Source organism: Misgurnus anguillicaudatus, chromosome 5, assembly GCF_027580225.2.
Source record: "Misgurnus anguillicaudatus chromosome 5, ASM2758022v2, whole genome shotgun sequence".
Classification (NCBI taxonomy): Eukaryota; Metazoa; Chordata; class Actinopteri; order Cypriniformes; family Cobitidae; genus Misgurnus; species Misgurnus anguillicaudatus.
The window spans coordinates 36309337-36335078 of NC_073341.2; the positions used below are offsets into that span (position 1 = coordinate 36309337).

Sequence of the window (25742 nt, forward strand, 5' to 3'; positions counted from 1 at the left end):
ACTGACTGACGACCGCTGACACAGCCGAACCCCGACGAGAAATCCGCTGCTTTTGGAATATACCGGGTGATCTTCTCCGCTGTTATCAGGCGGGGACGTCAGACGGGTTCCTGGCCAAGCGTTCGCCGTGAGATTGCAGCGAAGGCTCGGGGGTTTGAGGCACAGACAACCGGCATGGCCCGGGACTACGATCACCTCTTCAAACTGCTGATCATCGGTGACAGCGGTAAGCAAAGCCGCGGACGCGAGACGGAAAGCGGGCCTTGGCGAGGCCTCGCGATGTGGGGTTGGACGGTTCGGGTGTGTGATATTAAAGTTAAATGCATTAAAATGGTCGCGGGTTTTATTTAACGGAAAGGCGGTCGCTGTTTCCGCCATTGCGCTGCTGGCTGGGCTGGGCTGCTCAGATCTAGCGTACGATCAGCTGTACATTAGTCTTACCTTATACAGTACACACATTGATTTGTTTAATATTAGAACAAAAAATAGTTCTTCATGATTGTATGTAAATACATTAATTTAAGCAGACAGATGTATATAGTGGCCTTAAAAAGTATTTAAATAAAAGTCTTTTAAACGTATAAATGGTAGTGCTTTAACATATCATTTAAGATGTTTTTATTTATCCACCAAATGTCACCAAATGTACAAGTTATTACTTAAAGAAAAATGCTCAGATTTTATTTTATTTATTGCTTGATGATATATAATGTTAAAATCTATTCAGAATGTAGCTTCAGATGTTATTCTGAAAGACCATAGAGTTCGTCTGTATTTATAATACACATTATTATTATTAATAATAATTTAATTAAAATACTATTTAAATATTTGTGATATTTATAGCTCGGGAGAAAATGAGTGAATTATAAATAGGTATGTGTGGCTGAATGTGCAAATAATGAGTTTACGTCTTCAGTTTATAATCTTTTATTCTTATTTTTTATTTTTTGCAGTCATTTGAAGAACCCATTTAATTGTTGATAGTCTTTTTATCAGCTCTGTGTTTGTGAAGTGCAGTATTTTACTTTTTTGTCTGTAGGTGTTTGTGGCTCTTGTGGTTTAAGTTGTTCACCTTTATGTGAAGCAGAAAAGTCTGAACAGCACCATTACAATGTTTAGATGAGATGGGTTTGACTAGATAAAAAATGGTTGAATTCATAATCAATTGTTTGCGGTTTTGTTAGATTCCATATGGTGTCAAGAAGTCAAAATAATTCTGTATCTTATTATTTAATGCAGAATTCTGCTCATGGATGATGGGGCGTTAAATTATTTTAAAATAATGCACACCCAAGGTGGTAATGTCGTTACACCGCGGGTTTGCATTATTTTTAATTATACCACAGGGCTGTTGAATGCTTTATTTTGATTAGTAGAGTAATGTTCCACGGGTGTTGATTATTTTTCTGTAAAACGCACACCTGAACTATAATGTCTTAAAATAACCCCCAGAGCAGTGTTTGTGGTAACCGTATAAGCAGAATAATTGACTCCGGTTCTTTAAATTATTTGAAAATAATGCATACCCACTTCGTGCTGCATTACCTTCTTGGTTGTGCATTATTTTCTTATAATTCAAAGGCCTGTCGTCAATTATTCCTTACACGGAGTCAATTATTCCGCTTATACCACGGTTACCACAAACATTGCTCTGGTGGTTATTTTAAGACATCTGATAGGTTAGGTGTGCATTTTACAAAAAAAATAATCAACACCCATGGAACATTTCTTAACCAGAATAAAGCATTCAATAGGCTTGTAGTATAATCAACTTGAACATGACCTGATTATAATCTGTGAACCTGAATAATCTCTTATTAATTTTATTTGCTTATCTTCTTCATTGAGATTTTTCTTTACATTGTAAATTGCAGCATTAATAATGACTGCTTGTATGTTTTTTAATGTTTAATGTGAGCTGTGGTCACTATAGTACAGCACTACACCAGTGACTGATGCTTTACAATGATGCTTACAGTAGACCAGTGTTTATTGAGCTCTGTACTGTATGGCCTTTTCATTTAGATGTATGCATTCGGCAGATGCTTGTATCCAAAGCGCATTACAAAGTTTAAATTTTTATCACTGTGTGTGTCTTCTGGATTCAAAACTATGACCCTTTCGGCTGCTAACACCATGCTAGAGCTGGGCAATAAATCGCCTGCGATTCTCATGCGTATCTCGTCAGTAAAGCTGTTTCAGTGATTATAAGTAAATCGTCATTATCTGCTTTCAGGTGGAGCGACATTTACTACACAGAGCCGTATTTCACTGGGAAGCTAGGCTAAATCCAGTGTTTCCCATACATTGATTTATTTGTGGTGGCCCACCACAGAATCAACACTGGCCCCCACAAATAGAATTTTCATGATTCACATTTACATTTTTATTTCACAAATTAAAACAGCTTAATTTGGCTTAAACTATCATGTGATACATAATACAGATCAAATCCAGATACAGGTCAAAGAGTAAAAGTGAAACATATTTCAGGTGCCAGCACTAGATCAAACGCAAAAACGACACGATGACGTCATATATATGCTAATTGGCGTGTGATGTCATCACCACCACAGTCTCTCAAAATCCTGTGGGAAACGCTGAAATCACATACAATATCGGAGGTGATTGCCCAAGTTTATGAATGTGTTTGCGATCTTCTCTGTGAAATTCGGCTTTGTGTAGTAAATGCCCCTCCATCTGAAAGCAGGTGATGGCGATTTACTACTAATCACCAAACCAGCATCAAACTACCGTAGAATGTAAAACTGTATTTACCTAGGTGAATAATAACAGTTTTGTACATGGTTATAACATATCGTGAGCCTCAAACACGATTGTTTCCTCCTTATGTAAACCTTGTGCATGCAAAAGACCGCTGGAAACAGACCAATCTCAACAGACGTTAGAGTCGTGATTTACTCCCCAACATTATATTACACATTAAATTAAAGCAACACTAAAGATTTTTTGCCCTTTGCTCCCCCTACAGGTTGGAAACGGAATTGTCCATTACCACTGTCGTAAATAATTTAACCTACTGCAGCCACGCTGGCTCTGATTGGATTGTAGGTCTGCCGTAAAGCAAGTTTTTGTAGTTTTCACCCGAACTACAGGACCGCGACCAGACGGTTGGAAACTTCTTTAGTGCGGTTTTAGCCGATAGAGGGCTGCAAAGCAAATGTGAAAGTGCCGTTCACCCTGTTTTGAGTGGATGAACAGCTGAAACTTTTTTGGAAACGTTATTTTAAGGTAAAAAAACTCTCTAGTGTTGCTTTAAGTACAATGTTGTTACAATCCTACAATAAAGTTGTGACTGCTGACTCTGAGTTAGCACTATATGCTAGTTAACCCTTTCCCCGCCAGCATAAAAAAATACAGTTTTTTTATGTTCTTGAAATAGTTGATGCTTCAGTTTTTATAAGTTAGGTAAGAGCGACACCTGGTGGATAATAGCGAAAATATTGATTACCGTAAAGACTCTTCAGGAAAGCTTCATTGGCAGGGAAACATTTTCTCTTAAAGGTCCCGTTCTTCGTGTGTTTTGAAGCTTTGATTGTGTTTACAGTGCGCAATATAACGTGTTCTAGGGCTGGGCGGTATGACGGTATATTCCGTAACCGCGGAATAAAATGTCAGACGTAACAGATTTTTTTATTCCGTCTATTCCACGGAATGCAAATAAGTGGGCATGGCTAACTCTGCCCTCCTGCATGTTAGACTAAGTGTGACGGAGAAACATGTAAAATAATCATAGACAAAAATTAATGAGTTATTTCTGTAATTTTTATAATAACTGCCAGTGAATCCACTGCGGGTCTCGCTGCGAGACTCTCGCTCGCTCTCCCTCTTTCTCTCTGTCTGTGCTCATGCAGCAGCCGTCCGGTCTCTCGCGTCACGTGCAGAGGTCTTTCACGCGCAAGTAGGTGCGACGCCAAATAAAGAGTTCTTCTCGCACATAATGCTAATAGTTGTAAAGTCTTCTCAACTTTAAGCAAGCCACAACAAACCTGCCGTTATATAAACGTGCACTGCTGGAGCGATGTAGTTTGACGCACCATTTGCTTATACAAACATAGCGTATTTGATCGGAAAGACGAGAAAGAGATGCAAATGTTAAGGTCTAATAGAAAGTAAAAGGCGTCAAGACCTTTAAACAGACTTCATGATCATCACATCATAGCACCTGCGGTTAGCTTAGCTGGTGACTGACGTATTCCTGTGGCTGGAGTTTAGTAAAAAACTGTTCTAGTGACGTCATTAAAGCAGGAAGTAGAGGGCTGTAGTCCAAACCGGCTGTTCGCTGTAGGCTTTGAAAGACGAATTCTGTTAAAGAAAATATATCGTCTGGCAGTGAACTTTGAGCTTGATCATTTTACAGGTATTTTTTATTCTATTATAACAACATTACACACAAACTAGGGTTTAAAAATGGGATAAGGAAGAATGTGACCTTTAATTAACAATTAAAACTCATTGAAACTCGTCAATGGCGAGGAATAAGTTAATGCTATATGCTAGCGTTTAGGGTGAAGTTCTACTATTTACGTTACAGATACGGTTTTCATGTCCATACTGAAACTTACCACTAAAATTCTGTATCTTTGTCTGATACAGGCTCAAACATAAGGTCTGTTTGCACACACACAGAGCTACTGAAGGAGCTGCTCTGTGAAACAGCCAATCAGAGCAGAGCTCAACATTATTATTCATAACCCTTTAAATAAGGTAATAATAGACCATTTCATTCCAATGGCAAATCCTAAGGTTGTAAATGGACATGTAAAACCATCTCTGGATAATTTTTGCACTTAATAAAGCCACATACCTTCTATGTAGATATCAGAGATCAATTTGAAATATTATTTTGATGCATTCTTTGGCACCTTTAATTTCAGCAGAATTTGTTGATTTTTTTTGTGTAATTTTTTGATGTCATCATCATTGACATGAACTTAATATTGTCTGACTGCAGAATTAAAAAGCAGATAAGTTTGCACAAGCCTGCAGTCACATGTTATGGATGGTCTTTGCTCTTTTAGTTAATGGTACACAGGTTTTACCCTCCCACATTGTGTGTTAATGTGTGTATGAACGATATGATATGAAGTATATTGTCCTGCGTGCTGGAGGTTTCTGTTGTCAGAAGGATGTTTGCTTTGCTCGGCCTTCCTGTCTGAGAGCGAACAAGCTGCATTTGCAGAGTTCAATATGTCAACCCCGTATGGCCATATTCAACAGAAAAAAGAGTTTTTTTTTGTACCAGCTAGTTTTGTTTGAGATGCTTCTTGAGCACATTCAGCTTTGTTCTCAGTATTATTCTGGTTTCTGTTGTGTCCTCTGTCTGAATTAATGCTTCACAGCTACAAAAGGGTGCAAAAACCCAACCACCAGTATAATGATGATTTAAAAATGAGGTTTGTGATGTCAAAAACATTGGCAGCTTCTTTAACACTTAGTTGATTTAAGTGCTTCTGTTCATGGGTTATGCGTTCATGATTTCATCTGGTGGGTTAGAAAGCTTGATAGACCTTGTGCGAGTCGACGTCACAGTTACGTCACGTGCGCATGTGGTGGCAGAAAAACAGTGGAAATGAATGAGACACGACGAGTGAAACGAACAATATAACTTACTAGAAAATGTCTTGTTGTGCTGTTGAGTGTCAGAATAGGAATGCCAAAATAGATGACCTTCATTTTTATAGTATACCGCCGTCGAAGACACCATTTGAAGATAAACGTAGGTGTTAATGGTTGCAATAAGCCCTCAACCGGACAGACTGGAGTGATGAAATCATTTGGAAATCTTTTAATAATTAGAATAGAAAATAATTAGAGAAGATATCCGGACTAGTTCTGTCGAAGTCTGATCCCTCTAACTTATGTGTTTCTTATAGCGTTTTCATCAAGTTACGTTTATAATATATTTAGAAAGATTAAAGATTTGAATTAGTTCATAATATCAATAATATTACCATTCATTAAAGTTTTCGTATTTTTTTCGTTTTCTATTACTTCTTTTTACATTATATCTTAGCCTATGTCTTCTTCCTGTTTGTTCTAAATTATGATGTTTACTAATAAATATATAAACATAGCACGCACACACGCGATGTAAAGTGTTAATAATATATAAACAAGCCTATACAAATTAATTTGTATGTAAATATAATAGTTTTAGAACAAACACGTAGGCTATAAATATAAGGAAGAAATTAAAATCAGGAAAATGATGAAATATTTAATAAATGATATTATACAGAATACATGATAGTATTGCTCTTATAAGTACTTCAGCGATTCATACTGTAAAAATAATTGATTTACCAATAAAGAACAATACATATACATTACATACATGCACACATATCAGTAGCCAAACCATTTAAACTTTTAATTTATTTAAAAAATAAACGTAACTTGGTGAAAAAGTTATAAGACAAATTACACTTAAGAGACATATAGCAGAAACAGACATCTACAGAACACCGGATCCATAAAAATCACAGTTTAACGCTAAAACACTTCACACAGCTATTGAGAAGCATTCACTTTCTGCCACCAGTTGGGCTCCGCCCACAAAAAACGTCATCTCTGTTTGCAAACACGCAAAAGGTCTATTAAGCTCCACAAAAGGGACATTAATTTGCCACCTTATCGACAATGCGTAACAAACCATACAAAAACACACAATACAATGCAATACAATAATTATAATGTAAATATTAGAAATTACCTTAAGACATTAATGTAAAAAATGATTATACTTCCTGGTAATCTGTTAGTTAAATGCATCTGTGACAGTGATCTGCAGATATCTGCAGTGTGTTTCTATCATCAGGTAAAATCTTCTGCATCATATCATATCTGCTCAATATTTCCTCATTCTTTTCATGCATGTTGTTGCAGGTGTTGGGAAGAGCAGTCTCCTTCTGCGATTTGCAGACAACACTTTTTCAGGTAAGACGCGATGATGTGTCACTCACTGTCTGCCAGCTGAAAAGACTTGTTAAACTGACGTTGTTTCGGTAAAATTGTCTCTAAGACAGCAGATAATAAGTGAAAGCAGAAGTAGGCCATGAAGTGTGATGGTCCTAAAATGTTCTTCAGACAAATATTTAATTTATTTAACTATGTTCTAATAGAAAATGCCTGATATTTTTACATAAATGCTAAAGTACAGTACTGTTCAAAAGTCTTAGGCCACCACGTCACAATTAGATTTGTTGTTTTTGCAATGTTATAGTGATCATATATAATTCAGGAGTCCCACGAGTCTTTGAAATCCTTGAAAGTGTGTGAATCTGGGGGAAATTCAAGGCCCTGGGAAGTTTTTTTAAAATATACATACATAGATACAGTTCATTGAAAGTGCTTGAATCTATTTTATGCAAGAAGTTTTCTGAAAAAAATCCATATTATTCCCTGTGTAGTGTAGGATAATATCATAAAAATTCTAGACTTTTTAAGCACACGTGCTAAACTGTTCGCTTTAAATGCTTATATCTTCTGTATGCGAATGTTGATTCATACCAAAATGCTTTTTTGCATAGTTGTGTTTGACACATGAAAACGTCTCGGGTTACGTATGTAACTGTTGTTCCCTGAGAAGGGAATGAGACGCTGCGTCTCCCTTGCCATACTTCCTGCATCCCTGTAACGCCGTCTTTGGCAATATTTCAGATAGCGATATACTTCCTGGCTCCCGTGTCACCTTGTCTTTGTCGTTAAGCCTCATCATTGGTTGAATTTGATATACACATTCAGACGCACTTACCCCTGGAGGCGTCCCCAAAGTGTCACCGCAGTGACGCAGCACGAGTTCCCTCGAAAGGGAACTGTAACAATGTATCTTAAAAGGTAACACAATGTAACCTTGCTCTCACTTGAAATGTGTCCCCACATTTAGTCCTTGAATTTGAGGGTATTGGACCTGGAAAGTCCTTGAAAGGTCCTTGAATTTGAAGTTAACTAAGGTGTAGGAACCCTGATAATTGTTTCTCAGTCTCTTTAATAGAATACATCCAGAAAATGCAGGAAATGTGTATATAGTATTAAAAACTAAAATGTGTCAAGTTTTTAGGGTAAACTCCTCTTCCACTTGAGCAATATCAGGAAACTGCAGGATCTCTTAAACCTAAATAAAATTAAATCCTAATTTTAACGAAATTAAAAGAATGAACTACTTCATTCTGCTCAGAAACGCTCAAGATGTGTATAGTGCCAAGAGAGGTCACACTAAATGGTAAATGGACTGCATTTATATAGCGCTTTTAACAGACCTATGGCCATCCAAAGCGCTTTACAAGTGCCTCACATTCACCCACTCATTCATACACCGATGGCGGTGTCAGCCATGCAAGGCGCCATCCAGCTCGTCGGGAGCAGGAGCCAGGGATTGAACCACCAACCTTTCGGTTTGTAGACAACCTACATGAACCACTGAGCCACTGCCGCCCCCCACCTAAACACCGATGATGCCTAAAAGAAATTTTTACTTTTTTTACATATTTCCTGTATTTTCTGTTTGTATCTTAATAAAATAGATTTAAAAATAAATATGGATGGACATTAAAACTTCTAAAACAACAAGTCTGGTGATGGTGGCGGCCTAAGACTTTTGCACAATACTGTATACTAATGAAAATTGAGATCTTGTAAAGTTGTGTATGTATTAAAGGTTGTTTTATTTGGGGTTGCGTGTTTTGCAGGTAGTTACATCACCACTATAGGAGTGGACTTTAAGATCCGAACGGTGGAGATTAATGGAGAAAAGGTGAAGCTGCAGATATGGGACACGGCAGGACAGGAGCGATTCAGGACCATTACATCTACGTGAGTAAAATGTGCTTATTGAACAGAGCAGAAGTCTTATTTTTCTATTTCCAATTACAGGAATAAGAAGTTGTCTTAAGATCTGTTTAAATTCACCGACCGTGACTGCGTATGTTATGCATATGAAGAGTTTCGTAGCAAAACGAGATAAATCCATTTTTTAACATTTTTGTCAAAACATGTTTATTATTATGTTATCATGTTATTATTTTGTTTTATGGTGCTACTTAGCTGTATTTTTTAAGTTATGAAGGTTTAAATCAAAACAAACCAACTGCAGTTGCATTGAAATTAATTGGAATGCACAACCAAAAAACGTGATTTCTGAACAATTAACAAAACGGTGGTTATCTCATTTTGCAACGAAACTCTTCATATAGACTTACATATATACAGTGAGGAAAATGGGTATTTGAACACCCTGCTGTTTTGCGGGTTCTCCCACTTGGAGATCATGGAGGGGTCTGGGGTTGTGATTGTGGGTGCATGTCCACTGTAAGAGACATAATCTTAAAAAAAATCCAGAAATCGCAATGTATTATTTTTTTAACTACTTATTTGTATGATACAGCTGCAAATAAGTATTTGAACACCTGAGAAAGTCAATGTTAATATTTGGTACAGTAGCCTTTGTTTGCAATGACAGGGGGCAAACATTTCCTGTAGTTTTTCACCAAGTTTGCACACACTGCAGGAGGGATTTTGGCCCACTCCTCCAGACAGATCTTGTCTAGATCAGTCATGTTTTGCCTGTCGCTGAGAAACACAGCGTTTGAGCTCCCTCCAAAGATTCTCTATTGGGTTTAGGTCTGAAGACTGGCTAGACCACGCCAGAACCTTGATATGCTTCTTACAGAGCAATCTCCTTGGTTATCCTGGCTGTGTGCTTCGGTCATTGTCATGTTGGAAGACCCAGCCTACACCCATCTTCAATGCTCTAACTAAGCGAAGGAGGTTGTTCCCCAAAATCTCGCAATACATGGCCCCGGTCATCCTCTCCTTAATACAGCGCAGTCACCCTGTACGATGCTTCACAGTAGGGATGGTGTTCTTGGGATAGTACTTATCATTTTTCTTCCTCCAAACATGTTCAGTGGAATTATGACCAAAAGGTTCTATTTTGGTCTCAACTGACCACATGACTTTCTCCCTTGACTCCTCTGGATCATCAAAATTGTCATTGGCAAACTTAAGACGGGCCTGGACATGTGCTGGTTTAAGCAGGGGAACCTTCCATGACATCTTAGTGTATTACCAACAGTAACCTTGGAAACGGTGGTCCCAGCTCTTGCCGTGTAGTTCTGGGCTGATTTCTCACCTATCTTAGGATCATTCAGACCCCACGAGGTGAGATCTTGCATGGAGCCCCATTCCTAGGGAGGTTGACAGTCATCTTTAGCTTCCTCCATTTTCTAATGATAATGAGTGGACCTTTTTTCACCAAGCTGCTTGGCAATTTCCCCGTAGCCCTTTTCAGCCTTGTGGAAGTGTACAATTTTGTCTCTAGTGTCTTTGGACAGCTCTTTGGTCTTGGCCATGTTAGTAGTTGGATTCTTACTGATTGTATGGGGTGGACAGGTGTCTTTATGCAGCTAACGACCTCAAACATGTGCATCTAATTTAGGATAATAAATGGAGTGGACATTTTAAAGGCAGACTAACAGGTCTTTAAGGGTCAGAATTCTAGCTGATAGACAGGTGTTTAAATACTTTTTAAATTATGTCTCTTACAGTGGACATGCACCTACGATTCAATTTCAGACCCCTCCATGATTTCTAAGTGGGAGAACTTGCAAAATAGCAGGGTGTTCAAATACTTATTTTCCTCACTGTATTACTAATGATAATATATAATATATTTACATGTACTTAATATCCTAAAGATTTTTGGTCTAAAAAATCAATAATTTTGACCCAAACAATGTTTTGTCGGCTATTGCTACAAATATACCTGTGTGACTTATGACTGCTTTTGTGGTTCAGGGTCACATATAAATAAAAATAAGAAATGCAGAAATAGGTCGCCAGATATGTGTGGGACGCACTGACATGGTTGTACTACTCTGTGCTTCAATAGTAAAATGTATTTTACTTAGACGTTGAACATTATAGTTCATGATTTTATCGTTTCTGCTCATCAGTGAAAATATAAGCAAACCGTCATTCGTTTATGACTCTGAATGCTTTGTGTAGAAATGATTGAAATAGTCTGCACAGTAAGTGTGTTGTTTGCTCGTGCGGTCGGGTTTGCTAACACATCTTCGGCCTCAGGGAACCTGTTTGAAGTTCTTCATAAGTTTTTTGCTGTTCAGTCAAGAATCTTTCATGGACTGGGTTTCCACTTCCTTTTTTAGTACCACATGGAGTCTGTGATGTGTCTGCAATCTTCTGGCACGGCACAACACGCGCGCACACACACAGTTACATACTGAAATGCAGAAACACATGTAAGTGGCTACACATGTGATTTGGCTGTGAACGCAGTTATATCTGTGAAGCAACACTACATTGCTTCATTAGGGTTAGTTAGTTTGCGTATGTGCATGTTTATGTGATTTGAGGCAGAATGGTGACAGGCTCGACCAATGACAGAGGATTTTGGTCTCCATAAGCCTTTCAAAGAGCTCTTTGTATACGCGTGTGTATGTGAAGACGGCCTGTGGTTATAAATCAGAGGGCTGTTGCTCGGTCCGCTTTAAACAAGACATTCGAAAGCGTTGTATTGTTTGTGCTCCCTCTGGTGTAGCATCAGAGAAAAACCTCATTCATTAACATGCTTGATTTGCATCGTCAGGTATTACAGAGGGACTCACGGGGTGATTGTGGTGTATGATGTCACCAGCGCCGAATCTTTCGTCAACGTCAAACGATGGCTGCACGAAATCAACCAGAACTGCGATGATGTGTGTCGAATATTAGGTGAGTTAAAATAGGACTTTATTAGTCATGTTTCAATGTATTAGATACACTTGTTGTAATTTAAACTATGCTGGGTCGTTTTAACCCAACATGCTGGGTAGTTGGGTAAAATCTAAACGTTTTCCAGGATAATATAACCCATCTTTTTTTGGAGTCTAAGACTAGTCTGTCCTTTTCTGAACACTTTTTTAATGTAAATTACTGTACCTTTTTAATTTACTGTTTCGGTAAGTTTATTGAGGCGATCTTTTTGTTTAAATTATTTTTCTTTAGTGGGCAATAAAAACGATGACCCCAACTCTAAAGTCGTGGAGACGAATGACGCGCAGAAATTCGCCGAGCAGATGGGCATCAGTTTGTTCGAGACGAGCGCAAAAGAAAACATCAATGTGGAAGAGGTGAAACATTTGAAACAGTAAAATCTCTATAATGCAAAAAGTGTCTATGTTTACATGCACACGTTTGTCAATCCGACTGAAATTAATCCAATTTCAGATTACCACAGTACAGTTTTCATGTACCCTAAACATTGCAATCTTATTAAAATGTTAGTTTACATGTATATCCTATATAGGGTTGCAAAGGGGTGGACATTTTTCCCGTAAATTTTGCATGGGAACTTAATCTGGGGAATTTTGGAAATATTCCAACTTGGAAACTTAACTGTAACTTAACAGGAATAATTTGAAGAGTTTCGTTGCAAAACGAGATAAATCCATTTTTTAACATTTTGGTCAAAACATGTTTATTATTATGTTATCATGTTATTATTTTGTTTTATGGTGCTACTTAGCTGTATTTTTTAAGTTATGAAGGTTTAAATCAAAACAAACCAACTGCAGTTGCATTGAAATTAATTGGAATCCACAACCAAAAAACGAGATTTCTGAACAATTAAAAAAACGGTGGTTATCTCGTTTTGCAACGAAACTCTTCATTTGTAAATTTAGGTAAAGTTATATTATGAATCATATACAAACATAAACATTTTGTTTGGTCATAAACAGACATGCATGTAAGATAATACATATTTTGAAGAATCCTGATACTTATGCTCATCAAGCTTGGATTTATTTGATCAAAAATCCTTCAGAAATCATTCTGATATTAATGATTTTTGATTAAATAAATGCAGGCCTGATAAGAGACTGCTTTCAAAGACATAATGTTGTTGCACACTACCTTATACACACTAGCTTATACACAGCACAAGAAAGTTTTAAACAGATTTATGTAATGTATGTGAATACATGCAAAGTTGGACATTTTGACATTATTTTGTGTGCAGGATTCAAGAAAATATCTTTGCATGTGTACATGCAGGGGGTGTGGTCTTAATGGCATTTTAGTAATCACTGTTCTGTGTGCATGTGACTGAAAAAAGTGCAGGGTGGGTGATTCTCACGAAAACTTGGTTTTAAAAATGTCAAGCATGAAAATGTAAAAATTGCTTAAATTTACTTTTTTTCCCACCAGACATTGAAAAACAAAGTCTGGAGTAAATGGGAACATTCATTTAAAAACTTTTACTTATCATTTAACACTTTTTGTAACATAATTAAAAAAATTAGTCCTAAAAAATCTCATTACCGCAACAGTCAGAAAACATCAACACTGACATATTTTCAAAATGACATGACAAACCTGAAAGAACACAAATTTGGAGATTCTGCACATGCATTTAAAATCAAAGTATTATGCTTCTATTAATTAAATTAACATTTAATAAGCATCTGTTGCGGTAATGATAATCAAAATGTTGTGTTAGCATTCTGACAAGATAATATTTCAAATTAACTGTAAACAAATGATCTTACCTGGTTGCCATCTTGAAGTAACTGGTCCATGTGCTTGGTCACTCAAAATCAAACTTTATTAAAATTCTGTATGTGTGCTTAAACTGTTCTCAAAAAGTGTTGCGGAGGATGAGAACATCAGGCATGGACACATCATTTTCCTAATTTTTCTTCATTATTATTATACATGAATATTCAGTAAATATTTTTTCTGTCATCTAAAGTAGTCTAGCAAAACATTTATTTTTTTCTTAATATTTTTGTGTTAATTTGATATATATTACACATTTTAAAGCTAAAATCATTAGTGCCGTGGTGTTTCAATGGTTTCGTGAGAATCACCCGGGTAGAAATTCAACTGAAATTGAATTTCCGTAAATGGTTTTTTAAACAAAATTATGCTGCAAGATTTTTTTAACTATATTTAAGTTCCATTTTATAGGTAACAAAATTTTTTCAAATTCCCAGTCTATTCTCACTCGTTTTCATTAATTCCCATATATTTCTGTTAATGCCCATGAAAAGTTTCCAGCGTTGAATATTCCCCAGGGTTCCCACGGGTCATTGAAAGTTTGTGAATTTAGGTGGGGGGGGATTCAAGGCCCTGGGAAGTTTTAGAAAACAAACATTCATAGATAAAGGTCATTAAAAGTGCTTGAATCTATTTTGTGCATTTTCTAGACTTTTTAAGCACATGTGCTAAACTGTTAGTTTGAGATGCTTATATCTTCTGTATGCGAATGATGATTCATACCAAAATGCTTTTTGGCATAGTTGTGGTTCCGTCTCGGGTTACGTATGTAACTGTTGTTCCCTAAGAAGGGAATGAGACGCCTGCGTCTCCCTTGCCATACTTCCTGCATCCCTGTAATGTCGTATTTGGCAATATTTCAGATAGCGATATACTTCATGGTTCCCGCATCACCCTGTTTTTGTCATTAAGCCTCACCATTGGTTGAATTTAATATACATATTCAGACGCACTTACCCCTGGAGGCGTCCCCAAAGTGTCACCGCAGTGACGCAGCGCGAGTTCCCTCGAAAAGGAACTGTAACAGTGTTGGCACACATTTAGTCCTTGAATTTGAGGGTATTGGACCTGAAAAGTCATTAAAAGGTCATTGAATTTGAAGTTAACCAAGGCGTGGGAACCCTGATTCCCGGAATTGTGCAACCCTTATTCTATATAATCCGATCCAAATGTCTGTGCAAACGCACAGCCAGGCTTGCCAAATTTGCCAAAACTGTCCCAATGGACATTAAAAACTAGCTTAATGATGCATGTTGCAATATCCTTGTTTTTGCATGTTTCTGTGACAAGAACATAAATAAATAATACATAAATGAGAGCTAAAAATAAGACAAGAAATTAAGCAAAATTCTTCTGCGCATATGCACAAGCTATTTTTGCATCTGCTTGATAAAATAATACGATTCATGTGTTTACACGCATACATTTCTTCTGATGATCAAACCACAGATCAGACTACACCACCCCTTTCAATACAGTCGAAATTTGCATCCGTATTGTATCGGTGTTTACATGAAGGCTTTTCAATCCGATTGAGCCACCAATACGATTACAAACTTATTATTTGGTTGCATGTAAACGTACCTACTAGGGGTGGCACGGTTCACAAAACCCTCGGTTCGGTTCGTATCACGGTTCTATGGTCACGGTTCTCGGTTCAGTACGGTTCTTGTTGTTATTTTTTTTAACACTCCAGAAATGTATTATCTTATTAATGTATTATTTATCCATAATTTAGGATACAGTATTAAAAAAAGTTATATCATGTAATCATGCAAAAACTGAATTTGACTTTAAGCACATTATTGGGAACATCTCTGAGGAAAGCCAGGCGAGATTTTGACACAGCGAGAGGGAAGACATTGATGATTTCAACATGCTTTTCATTTATTAGGCAAAAAAGAGAATGTGTATTGCCATCTACATGAACTTTGTGTGCATTTTTAGCACACAAAGATAACTCGCATTTATCAAAATGCCAACTTCAGTGTAGCTTTAAGATTTATCACTGAGAGGCTGCTTAAATACTGCAGAGAGAATATGTGAACGAGAGAGAAACATAACGTTTACACCTGTAATATTTAAATCCGTCTCTTTTGTCCACTATTGACCACTTCTGTCCTGATTACTTTAAGGGGCAGTTTATGAAATAAGATCGCGCGACTTTCACACGCTAGCAAAATGAAACTACGCGGAAATCAGCCGCTTTCGTTTTATCAACGAAAGGCTAAAAATAGCGCTGAATACGAAAAGACGTAAAACAGTGTTCATTACCTCAGATTAGATAAATGGTCGGAGAGAAGGCTGTCGCGTGTGGCTGTATCTATTGTTACCGGCAGCACTCACTCTCCACAGCAGTCACCTCTTCTTTCGCGCTATTCGCGAAAGGGGAACACGCTATCTGAGGTCACATACAGGGCACGAGGCTACATACATTGCGCATGCCATGAACCGTTGAACCGTACAACACACACGCGCTCCGAACCGAGACAAGCGAACCGAACGGTTAGGATTTTTTTCATGAACCGTGCCACCCCTAGTACCTACTGTATCATGGGTGACATGCTAACATTTTTGTGTGTTTCTTACGTAGATGTTTAACTGCATCACAGAACTTGTGCTCCGGGCAAAGAAAGAATCTGTGGCCAAACAGCAACAACAGCAGCAAAACGATGTGATTAAACTCAACAAGAACAGCAAACGAAAGAAGAAATGCTGCTAGTGGATCTCCATCAGGTCCTCTGCCAGCGGCCTTCACATGCAAACGTACTGTGATCGTCTCAAATAAGACCACGGCGTGGACAGAGCGGAGAAGCAGTCTTTTTCGGACCCATACAAACCACGAAGACTTTTTAAACAGAAAATGTACAGATTTTATTAGATTAATGGAGTTTTATGTGATATTTAATAAAAGATCCTCCTTCATTCCTGAAGGACAAACGAGCTGACATCGCCAAACCGTGCAGGTCTGTGCTTTCACAGTAATTTTACTGCGGTATATATTTCATCTCTTTACGCACCATCTCAGGAGTGAATTTTTCATTTTTGCTTTTCCGTGGAATGTCCGTGTAGATTTTTATCGTCATACAGTTACGAACATTCACTCACACAGGACTCTTGAGTGAAACGCACGCCAACGACTGTACGATTTCTCATCCCTCAGTGTATTTTCAGACCGAATCCGTCTGAATTTATCAGCACAAGTTAACATTTGTGTTTGGATCGGTTTAGTATTCAGCCTGTTCCTTCTTTTCATCGGATTGGTATCATGAAACTGTCAACATGTCTGGGTCACATTTCACCCCAAAATCAAAAGAAATAAGCCCTGGCTTTGTTTTCTTTATGCAAAATATCATGTCTTATGTTTTTCTTTTGCTTTCGGGGTGAAATCGGAGCTGGTTTAAGTGAGATGGATGAATGACTTTAGGACATTCACAAATGTTTCAGGCTTTAATTTTTATGTAAAGATGAAATGAAAGTGAAGGTTTTCTCGCCGTGAGCTTCAGTATCACTGTGGGTTTCTGATGGACACAGATTTTAAGAGCATTATTTTATCATGCGATTTGATGTTTGTCTGTCTTTAGGGACAGTCAGAAATCAAAGCTTAAAAATAACTATTATGCTTGTACACATTTGGAATGGATGAAATTGTTAATATCACATATAAAATGTTTTTAAATATGTAAGGGAGGTATTATGTTAAAGTGTTCGAGCCGAACTCATCCATAAAGTTTTGATTTCTTAACTGAATAGATCAAATTTTCACCGTATATTTGACAAACACACTTTTTAAGAGACACTTGGTGTCTATGTAACTTTTTCAGATTGATTAATATCTGAAAAAAAAGGCCAGTTCTGTGGCCCGGTATAAATGTGTAATTCAACAAAGCCACAACGAGCCAAAACCACAAGTCCCGGTTGTGCCATGAGCCAAATTCATTCAGGTGATGTGACTTGTGTTTATCATATACGTGCATATGTTTAGCACAGGTTCTAGCAAATTGCATTTTTTTCAGCTGTGGTTATATTGTACACTGGAGAAAAGAATTGTATAATGGGCCATTTATGAATAAAATCATTAATAAATATTTTAAAATAATATTTGACACAAACGTACTTGTCCTTATCTTTATTAAGGGTTTTCAGAGAAAATTGTGCACACCTCAGTTTACAATATTCATTGCTCTGGTCGTGTATTAATACAATAGCAATCCATTACTGAGAAAATGTAGCGTTTTTATTATTTATGTTGAAACATCACAGTGTGATTCACGTCAACACTTGGAAGCTTCTCAATCCTTGGAAATATGTTTATCAATTTAATTTATCTGTTGGAAAAATAGTAATTTAATCATAAATATTTAATCTTGCTCATACTCGTGATTAAGTATAAATGGCGTATAATCTGAAAACATACAGTAGAAAATCTGTCCTGTTTATATTTACAGCGTTTACACAATAATATTACATACAACTGTATACAAGACCTGAAAAATTATCTGTATATTATAAACTTTAATTCTTACAGGCTTTACCAGCATGAATACTACACACAGACTTCATGCTTTGAACATTGAGCAAGATTAACATTTATGTTACGCAATTTGTGCCACCATTTTTGGAAGATAAAGATGAATAATTGATTTACATGTTAATTTGTTTTTTATTATATTGCAAAGTTGGCTGTCATAGAAAGTGCATGTCAGCAATGACCCGTGGCAGTAATGAAACACTGGTAAGAACCATATTTGTTTTATATTTACCCACATCGCTGTCATAATCTCATTTTGCATTTATAGTTTAACTTATTTTAATCTGTAAATCAGTTTTTATACAGCAATCTCTATATCAGCAGTAAGGGCAGAACTGCTTAATTTTTCTAGTAAAACAAGTGATGTAGATGGCAGGTGAATGAGACGCATAAGGATGAGATCCGGTAAGTTTTGAGACTCTGCATCCTAATTCACATGCAATTCAGTGTACTGTTTGTCAAAGTACACTCACCTAAAGGATTATTAGGAACACCATACTAATACTGTGTTTGACACCTTTGGAACTGCCTTAATTCTACGTGGCATTGATTCAACAAGGTGCTTAAAGCATTCTTTAGAAATGTTGGCCCATGTTGATAGGATAGCATCTTGCAGTTGATGGAGATTTGTGGGATGCACATCCAGGACACGAAGCTCCCGTTCCACCACATCCCAAAGATGCTCTATTGGGTTGAGATCTGGTGACTGTGGGGGCCATTTTAGCACAGTGAACTCATTGTCATGATCAAGAAACCAATTTGAAATGATTCGATCTTTGTGCATTATCCTGCTGGAAGTAGCCATCAGAGGATGAGTACATAGTGGTCATAAAGGGATGGACATGGTCAGAAACAATGCTCAGGTATGACGTGGCATTTAAATGATGCCCAATTGGCACTAAGGGGCCTAAAGTGGGCCAAGAAAACATCCCCCACACCATTACACCATTGGATTCATGAGAAATTGAACAGGTGTTCCTAATAATCCTTTAGTTGAGTGTATATGCGTGTACTTTGGTCTGGGCACCCAATTCGACAACATTTTCAAATGAAAGTGAATGAGAAACCACTATTGCAGAAATTATGAATCTAAATGTTCTGTTTGATGATGAATTGAACTAGATGATAATGCTTTTGTGTTAAGTATCTGTGCATACTCCAGGGCGGGGGTCTCCAACCTTTTTGTGAGCAAGGGCTACCACAATTGAACAATTTAAAGGGCTATGTTTTTGATATAGTCTGATCAAAACTTTTTTTTATTTTAATTGTTGATTATCTTTTATCATTGTTTAAAATGTTAACATGCATAAAAGAAGCCAAGCTAATATAAAAAATATTAAAGGAAAACACCACCGTTCTTTTTATTTTATTTTACTATGTTCTTACATTTACCATTTAGCCTAGACCCACTCATTCCCCAGAATCCAAACAGAGATGAATTTAGAAGCCACCAAACACTTCCATGTTTTCCCTATTTAAAGATTGTTATACGAGTAGTTACACAAGTATGGTGGCACAATATAAAACATGCCAATTTTTAAGTGGATAAAAAATGAGGACTATATTATATGGCGGAAGAGCACTTAGTTTGCAGCACTTTGACCTCGGCACGCAGTAACATCATCACTCCTCACTACTCCCCCTCTCGCTCAAACTTCCCTCAATATTACAGCGCCCGAGGTCAAAGATTTTATACGCTTAAAAAATTGCCACGTTTTATTTTGTGCCACCATACTTATGCTGTGTTCAGGTCAAGCGCGAGTTATTTTAAGTCAATGTGAAGATGCTTTGAAGCGTGTCTGGAGGTCTCGCGGCACGAATAACTGTGGGTTCACACCAGATGCGAGTTCAACGATTTGCGCGAGTAGATTACATACAAAGTCAATGTAAAGACGCGATTAGACGCGTCCTCGCATGGGGCGATGCGAATGACGCATCTTCGCCCAAGTTGAAAATATTCAACTTGAGCAAAAAATTCGCATGACACAAAGTTAAATCCTGCGAGTAATCTAGAGCAAGTAATGCGATGCCCCGCGTTTGGTGTGTAGTAGCATAAGGCGTTTAATGCGGCATGGTAGATGCGATTCCGCCTCTATGGCGCAAATTGAGTGTTGCCGCGGGAGTTGAAAAATGTGAACTTTGGCGAAAAAATGTGCCACGTTAACCAATCAGGAGCTTGCTCTAGTAGTGACGTGATTACAGGAAGCGAGAGGAGTTGCAGAAGCCCCTCCCATGACACAAATTTCCGCGTGAATGTCTTGATGACTAGAATTTCATGCGCGGCTTTCACGCGTGAATGAAGCAAGTAAACTCAAAATGTTCAAGCGACAAACTAGACGCAGTAGACGTGAAATTGACGCCTCAAACGCGGCTGGTGTGAACCCACAGTAAGGAATGAATGGGGCTAGGCTACATGTTAACACATTCACGATGCGCTGTACAAAGATTTAGTGCACGCATTGTAAAAAAATAGGAATGTATTAAATCATCTAAATTGACATAAGAACATAGTAAAATATAAAAAATGGTGGTGTTTTCTTTTAAAATTTAGGCTATTAATAGAATGTGCTTTGGCGGGCGACTCACAGACCGCCTTTAAACCGCAGGCACCATGTTGGAGACCACTGCTCTAGGGTTTGTGTATTTAAAACTATGGTTTGCGGTATTATGCTTGTGTGTATAAAGGTACAAAAGCTGTTACTGGCGCTGTACCCTTTTAAAAAGTACACCTTTGTACCTAAAGGGTGCATATTAGTATATCAAAGGTATACATCTATATCGTTTAAAAAGTGTACCATCCCAGTGACGGTTTTTGTACCTTTGTTTCTTGCTGTATTCTTTAAAAGTTTAGGCTTCACTGGTATACAAGTGGTAGTTATGTGAATTAGGATGCAGACTTCTCAACATGGTAAGTTTATGAAATATGATGTTGTCTAAAAAAACACATTCACCACCACATCAAGTCAGACAGAGTCGAGACACGGACTGGAAAAAATTGCAAAAACTGCTTTTAAATGGGAAAATGACAGAAAGTACAAAGTCAATGTAACATAAGACGTTTACGCAACAGTTTGTAATATACAAGAAAAGAATCTGAAGAGACGACGGAGAAAACGTGTTTAACAGAAAAGACACATTTAATACTCTGAACATGAAGATTGAAGCTGCTGTCTGAATCTGTCTGTCCTCATTCACAAATCTTATTTAGATTTCAGAAATACAACAACAGATGTGATTGGTCAGACGTACTGTAAGAAGAGGTACTACAGGACGAAATAATACTTTTGGCTCGATTTAAACACATTTATGCTCGGACAAGTTTAAACTGTTTAACTTAATTTAGGTTAAACTGAAATAAAAATGTATATCGATTTGACAAAAATGCTGCTTTTTTACAGTTTACACGCTGTAAAAAGTGAAAGTTGATCTACTTACAAATATTAGGGCTGTCAAAAGATTAATCATGATTAATTGCATACAAAATAAAAGTTTGTGTGTGTATTGTGAGTAATTATTATGTATACACAAATACACACATACATGTAAAAATGTAAGAACATTTATTTATGGATTTTTTAATGTATATACATGTATGTGTGTTTATATATATAAAATAATTAAACACAGTGCACAAACATGTATTATGCAAAAACAAACTTTTATTTTGTATTCGATTAATCAAGATTAATCTTTTGACAGCTAAAAAATGCTTAAATTGGTAACACTTCAAAAAATGTTGTTTTACCAACTTAAATTTTCTCACTTTAAGGAATACATTTAAGGTGATTTTTTTTTACAATTGGTAACTAAAAAAGTGAGTTAACCAACTTAAAGTGAGAAAATGTAAGTTGAAAATATTTTTGTTAACCTAACCCTAACCATTTGAAGTAATTTTTACATGTATCCAATTTTGACTTTTTACAGTGTTATATGCATGTTTGTGCATATTTAAAATGTTGCATAAAGTCACAATGCAAAAATATTTCTTTCATTTGTTATCATATGGCAAAGTTTTAGTTTAACTAAAGCAAGGAATGTTTTACTTTATTCAGCCTCAATAACCTGTTCTTTAATCTGATCCTGTTACATTCAGATATCATCAGACAGCAGAACAGAAAGCAACTCCAAATCATTAGAAATGCATACAGATCAGACTACACCGACATACAGATGCATACATGAAGACTTCTCTAAAAAAAAACTGTTGTCAAAATTATACATTTACAAATATATTGATTCTTTTTATTCCAAACCTATTTGTGTCTTTGTACGTATAAAAATCACTCTTTGGCTTTCTCCGAACCAAAAATCACATCGTGAGAAAGAAGACAGATGCATAGCTTTGCTCAAATTCTACCCAGCTTTCACTGAACCCAATGACACACACACACACATACAAAACATCTGAGAGACTGTAGCTCATGAAGAGGACACTGGAGTCTCCATACAGGGTCAGGAGGTGGTGTACCCTAAAATGATGTACTTTTCTGTCTATGCTGTTATATCAGCATGCCATTTCACTATCAAAATACTGTGCAGTATGCTAGTATCTGTTCCCAACATTGCCAGTCGCTGATCATGTCTGATGGTTTAGAGTCAGGTCTGTAATTAAGTTGAGTTTCTCTATGCTTTCAGTCTGTGTGTGTGTGTAGACATAAATCTCTTAAGCCACAACATAAAGCACTTCTGCTCTTTGGTTTATTCACCTCACAGACGGACACATCAGGACGGAAGTCTTGTGTCTTTAAAGCAGCCGAACATTCAGCGTTTCAGAGAGAAAATGGACGTAATACTGTTAGTTACAAAAATATACTTCAAATGAATCTCTGAAAACAGCTGCTGATGAAACGCAAAGCAAATCTCTGATTTTTACTCTTACAATATGTTGAGTGCTACAAAATGACAAAAAAAGTAACTTTGACAGAAATGTGATTCTTTTATATTAGTTTTTTCTTGAATAGTTAATTTGTAGTTAGTAAAAGGAGTATGACGGTTTATGTCCTGATGTACAGAACTGAAGTTGTGAATGAACAGAAGAGCAGAATTTTTATTAGCTGGTTTCTGACTTTTCCTATCATCTACTAACAGGCCCACATGAAATCTGTGCCCGCAGATCTTGCTGATCATTTCCACAACTTCGCCCACCAATTTGGGGTTTTATTTGAAAGATTTTAGGGATGCACCGATACACAATTTCTGTGCGGATACTAATTTTCTATAACTTGACATTGATACCGCTTGTTTTGCTTTTAATTTCTTATTTCAAATCTGAAATCCTTATATATATCAGTGCATCTCTTAATTTTAAAGCCACAATATGTACAATTTTGTAATAAAATATCCAAAAACCACTTTCAGAGTTTGATATGTTTCATGGAGTTGTGTACTTATATTATCCCAAAAGTTCCCAAGGATTGGTAAATCCAGAGAATTTCCTATTTTAAATAACGGCTCGTCCCTTCTCTCTTTTGAAATTGTCGCTCTTTTAGTGACTTAATATCCGCACTATCAGTTTTTCGGTTGTAGAAACTATAGCAACACAAGTGGACAAATGTGGAAGTGGCGGTTATACAGCATCTAATGCTGCGTTCAATGTAAAGATGTGTTTACGCACGTCTGGAGGTCTCGTGGCGCAAATGAGCCGTTTGGCGCGGTTTGCCTCATTCGTGCGTCTAGTTCGGGCGAATGCTCGAATTGAAAAATCAGAACTTTTTTGCTGCGTTAACCAATCAGGAGCTTGCTCTAGTAGTGACGTGATTACAGGAAGCGAGCGGAGTCGTAGAAGCCCCTCCCAAGACGTGAATTTCTGCATGAATGTTTTAAATTACTAGAATTTCACGCGCGAAGGAAGCGAGTAAACTCAAAATGTTCAAGCGGCAAACTAGACGAGGTAGACGCAAATTTGATGCTTTATTCGCGTTTGGTGTGAACGCAGCATAACACGCAGCTGCTACCCATTCTTATGGCGCGTGTATAAAAAGCACGGCATTGTGAAAAGTCATGCAATACATACGCCAAACTCTTTCCTGCATGCATATGATATGCCAGTCCTTCCCGTTCACCCAATATGACGCATCTTTTCGTGTCGTTTAATGTATTGGTTTCTCAATTTCTTTTCTAGTTTTAATCCAAAAATCGCTTTTGGGGTTAGATTTCAGATTTGGGTTAGGATGCAATTTAATATATAGGTTTCTCCATGTTTTTGTCTATTTTTAAACCATGGTTGCTTAGAGTTGGGGTTAGAATTAAGGTTTGGGTTTTTATGTAACAAAGTTGTTCCGACCCCAAGCGAAAATAGTAAAAAAAGAAAAAACTATAAATAAAACGACACGAAAAGACACGTTGTCTTAAGTGAACGTGAAGGACTGGCACATCATATGCACGCAAAATTGGAGTTCGGCGTACGTATTCACGACATTTCACACGGTGTGCCACTTATACGCGCGTCATGAGAATGGGTTGGTTGTGCCTTGCAGATAATTTATTACAATGGCTTAAAATAATGTGATCAAACGTACAGCAAATAAAATAAAAACATTCATTACCTCATCCATGAACATGATTAGCAAATTCCATACGTCTCCTTTATAACGTCATTAGGCGTCACCAAGGCGTTATTGCGAAATAGCGACCTCTAGTGGTGAAAATCCTACATATTGTGCCTTTAATGCTATCAATACGAATATAAAACTGAGCATTTTACCATGTTTACATTCATTCCACCATATTCAGCGTGGACATCCACAGATTCCATTTGGACCTTTCTTAAAATCTTTCTTCTAAACCCTTTAGTCGTCTAGTTCAGCCTGAGTTTAGTCTCTAGTGAATCCAGTGTTTTTTTTATGTATGTGCCTCTATGTTGAATCTCTGGCAGTGAGGTGAGGCGATGCTTTCTGAGGCACTCGCAGGGAAAACAGATCTCTGATAGGAAACCCTGTTAAACTGAGAGCTTTACCCTATCAGACTGAAGGATTACAGCCAGACCTCGACATGCCGGACTTTGCATCTCCTAAAACTTTCTGACTGAGGATCGTGAGTACAGATAAAGTGCAAAATGGCTCAGAGCCGTCGAAAGACCGATTATAGTGATTTAGTCTTTTCTTTCCATCTCTCAGTTCTTTTTGAAGAATGAAAAGAGGCGCTTGTCTCCATCCGAGAGGCGATGGGATCTTCTGGAAGCTCCTGCTCCTTGTGATCCATTGAAGGAAAATGGAGAACGTCTCCACTCCTCCTGATGTTTATCCATCAGCTGTTGATCGATAACTCTGTGCATATCATCCTGACAGATAGAGACAGAGACATTTGTGTTTATTTCCAGGACAGAAGACAGACAGAAAAGATGAAAACTGATGGTTTGGGTGGAGTGAGAACGAATGACGCGTGTCAGGTTTTTCACACTTGGTTTGATTGTTTAGTATTGTATAAAAGTATATTTGTAGACATCTGTGCAGTACAGAAGACACCGGAAACGTGTTGCAAAGCGATTCCTCCAACAATGGCACATGTAGTCGACACTAATGTTTTGAATCACAATGAAAAAACTACAAATGCATTATTAATAGCATCTTATTATGCAAATTAGTCTGGTTTGCTTTCGTACCGCTTGCGAAAATTGTCCATGTTAAGC

At 37.2% G+C, this 25742-nt stretch overlaps 2 protein-coding genes across 3 annotated transcripts in view; one reads left to right on the forward strand and one right to left on the reverse strand.

Moving 5' to 3' along the window:
* rab35b (RAB35, member RAS oncogene family b) lies at positions 1 to 17696 on the forward strand. Its single transcript, XM_055167486.2, has 6 exons — positions 1 to 226; positions 6913 to 6963; positions 8715 to 8838; positions 11633 to 11757; positions 12031 to 12155; positions 16178 to 17696. Exons 1-6 carry the CDS (start codon positions 175 to 177, stop codon positions 16304 to 16306), a joined length of 606 nt encoding a protein of 201 aa, XP_055023461.1. The 5' UTR covers positions 1 to 174; the 3' UTR covers positions 16307 to 17696.
* A 3405-nt stretch (positions 17697 to 21101) lies between these two features.
* The window catches only part of LOC129413720 (BICD family-like cargo adapter 1), a 49877-nt gene continuing 45236 nt past the window's right edge, over positions 21102 to 25742 (reverse strand). The window contains exon 10 of one of the 2 annotated variants that reach the window (XM_055167485.2): positions 21102 to 25394. In XM_055167485.2, coding sequence (XP_055023460.2) covers positions 25227 to 25394 — 168 coding nt within the window. In that variant the 3' untranslated portion in view covers positions 21102 to 25226. The remainder of the gene's footprint in view (positions 25395 to 25742) is intronic. The other variant, XR_008634068.2, reaches the window with a different exon arrangement.

What these genes read in the sequence shown, in the direction of transcription:
- rab35b (XM_055167486.2), top strand. Translation starts at nt 175, where the DNA reads ATGGCCCGGGACTACGATCACCTCTTCAAACTGCTGATCATCGGTGAC. An exon ending in GCTGATCATCGGTGACAGCG is followed by an intron (nt 227 to 6,912) that starts GTAAGCAAAGCC and finishes ATGTTGTTGCAG; the next exon opens with GTGTTGGGAAGAGCAGTCTC. An exon ending in TGATGTGTGTCGAATATTAG is followed by an intron (nt 11,758 to 12,030) that starts GTGAGTTAAAAT and finishes ATTTTTCTTTAG; the next exon opens with TGGGCAATAAAAACGATGAC.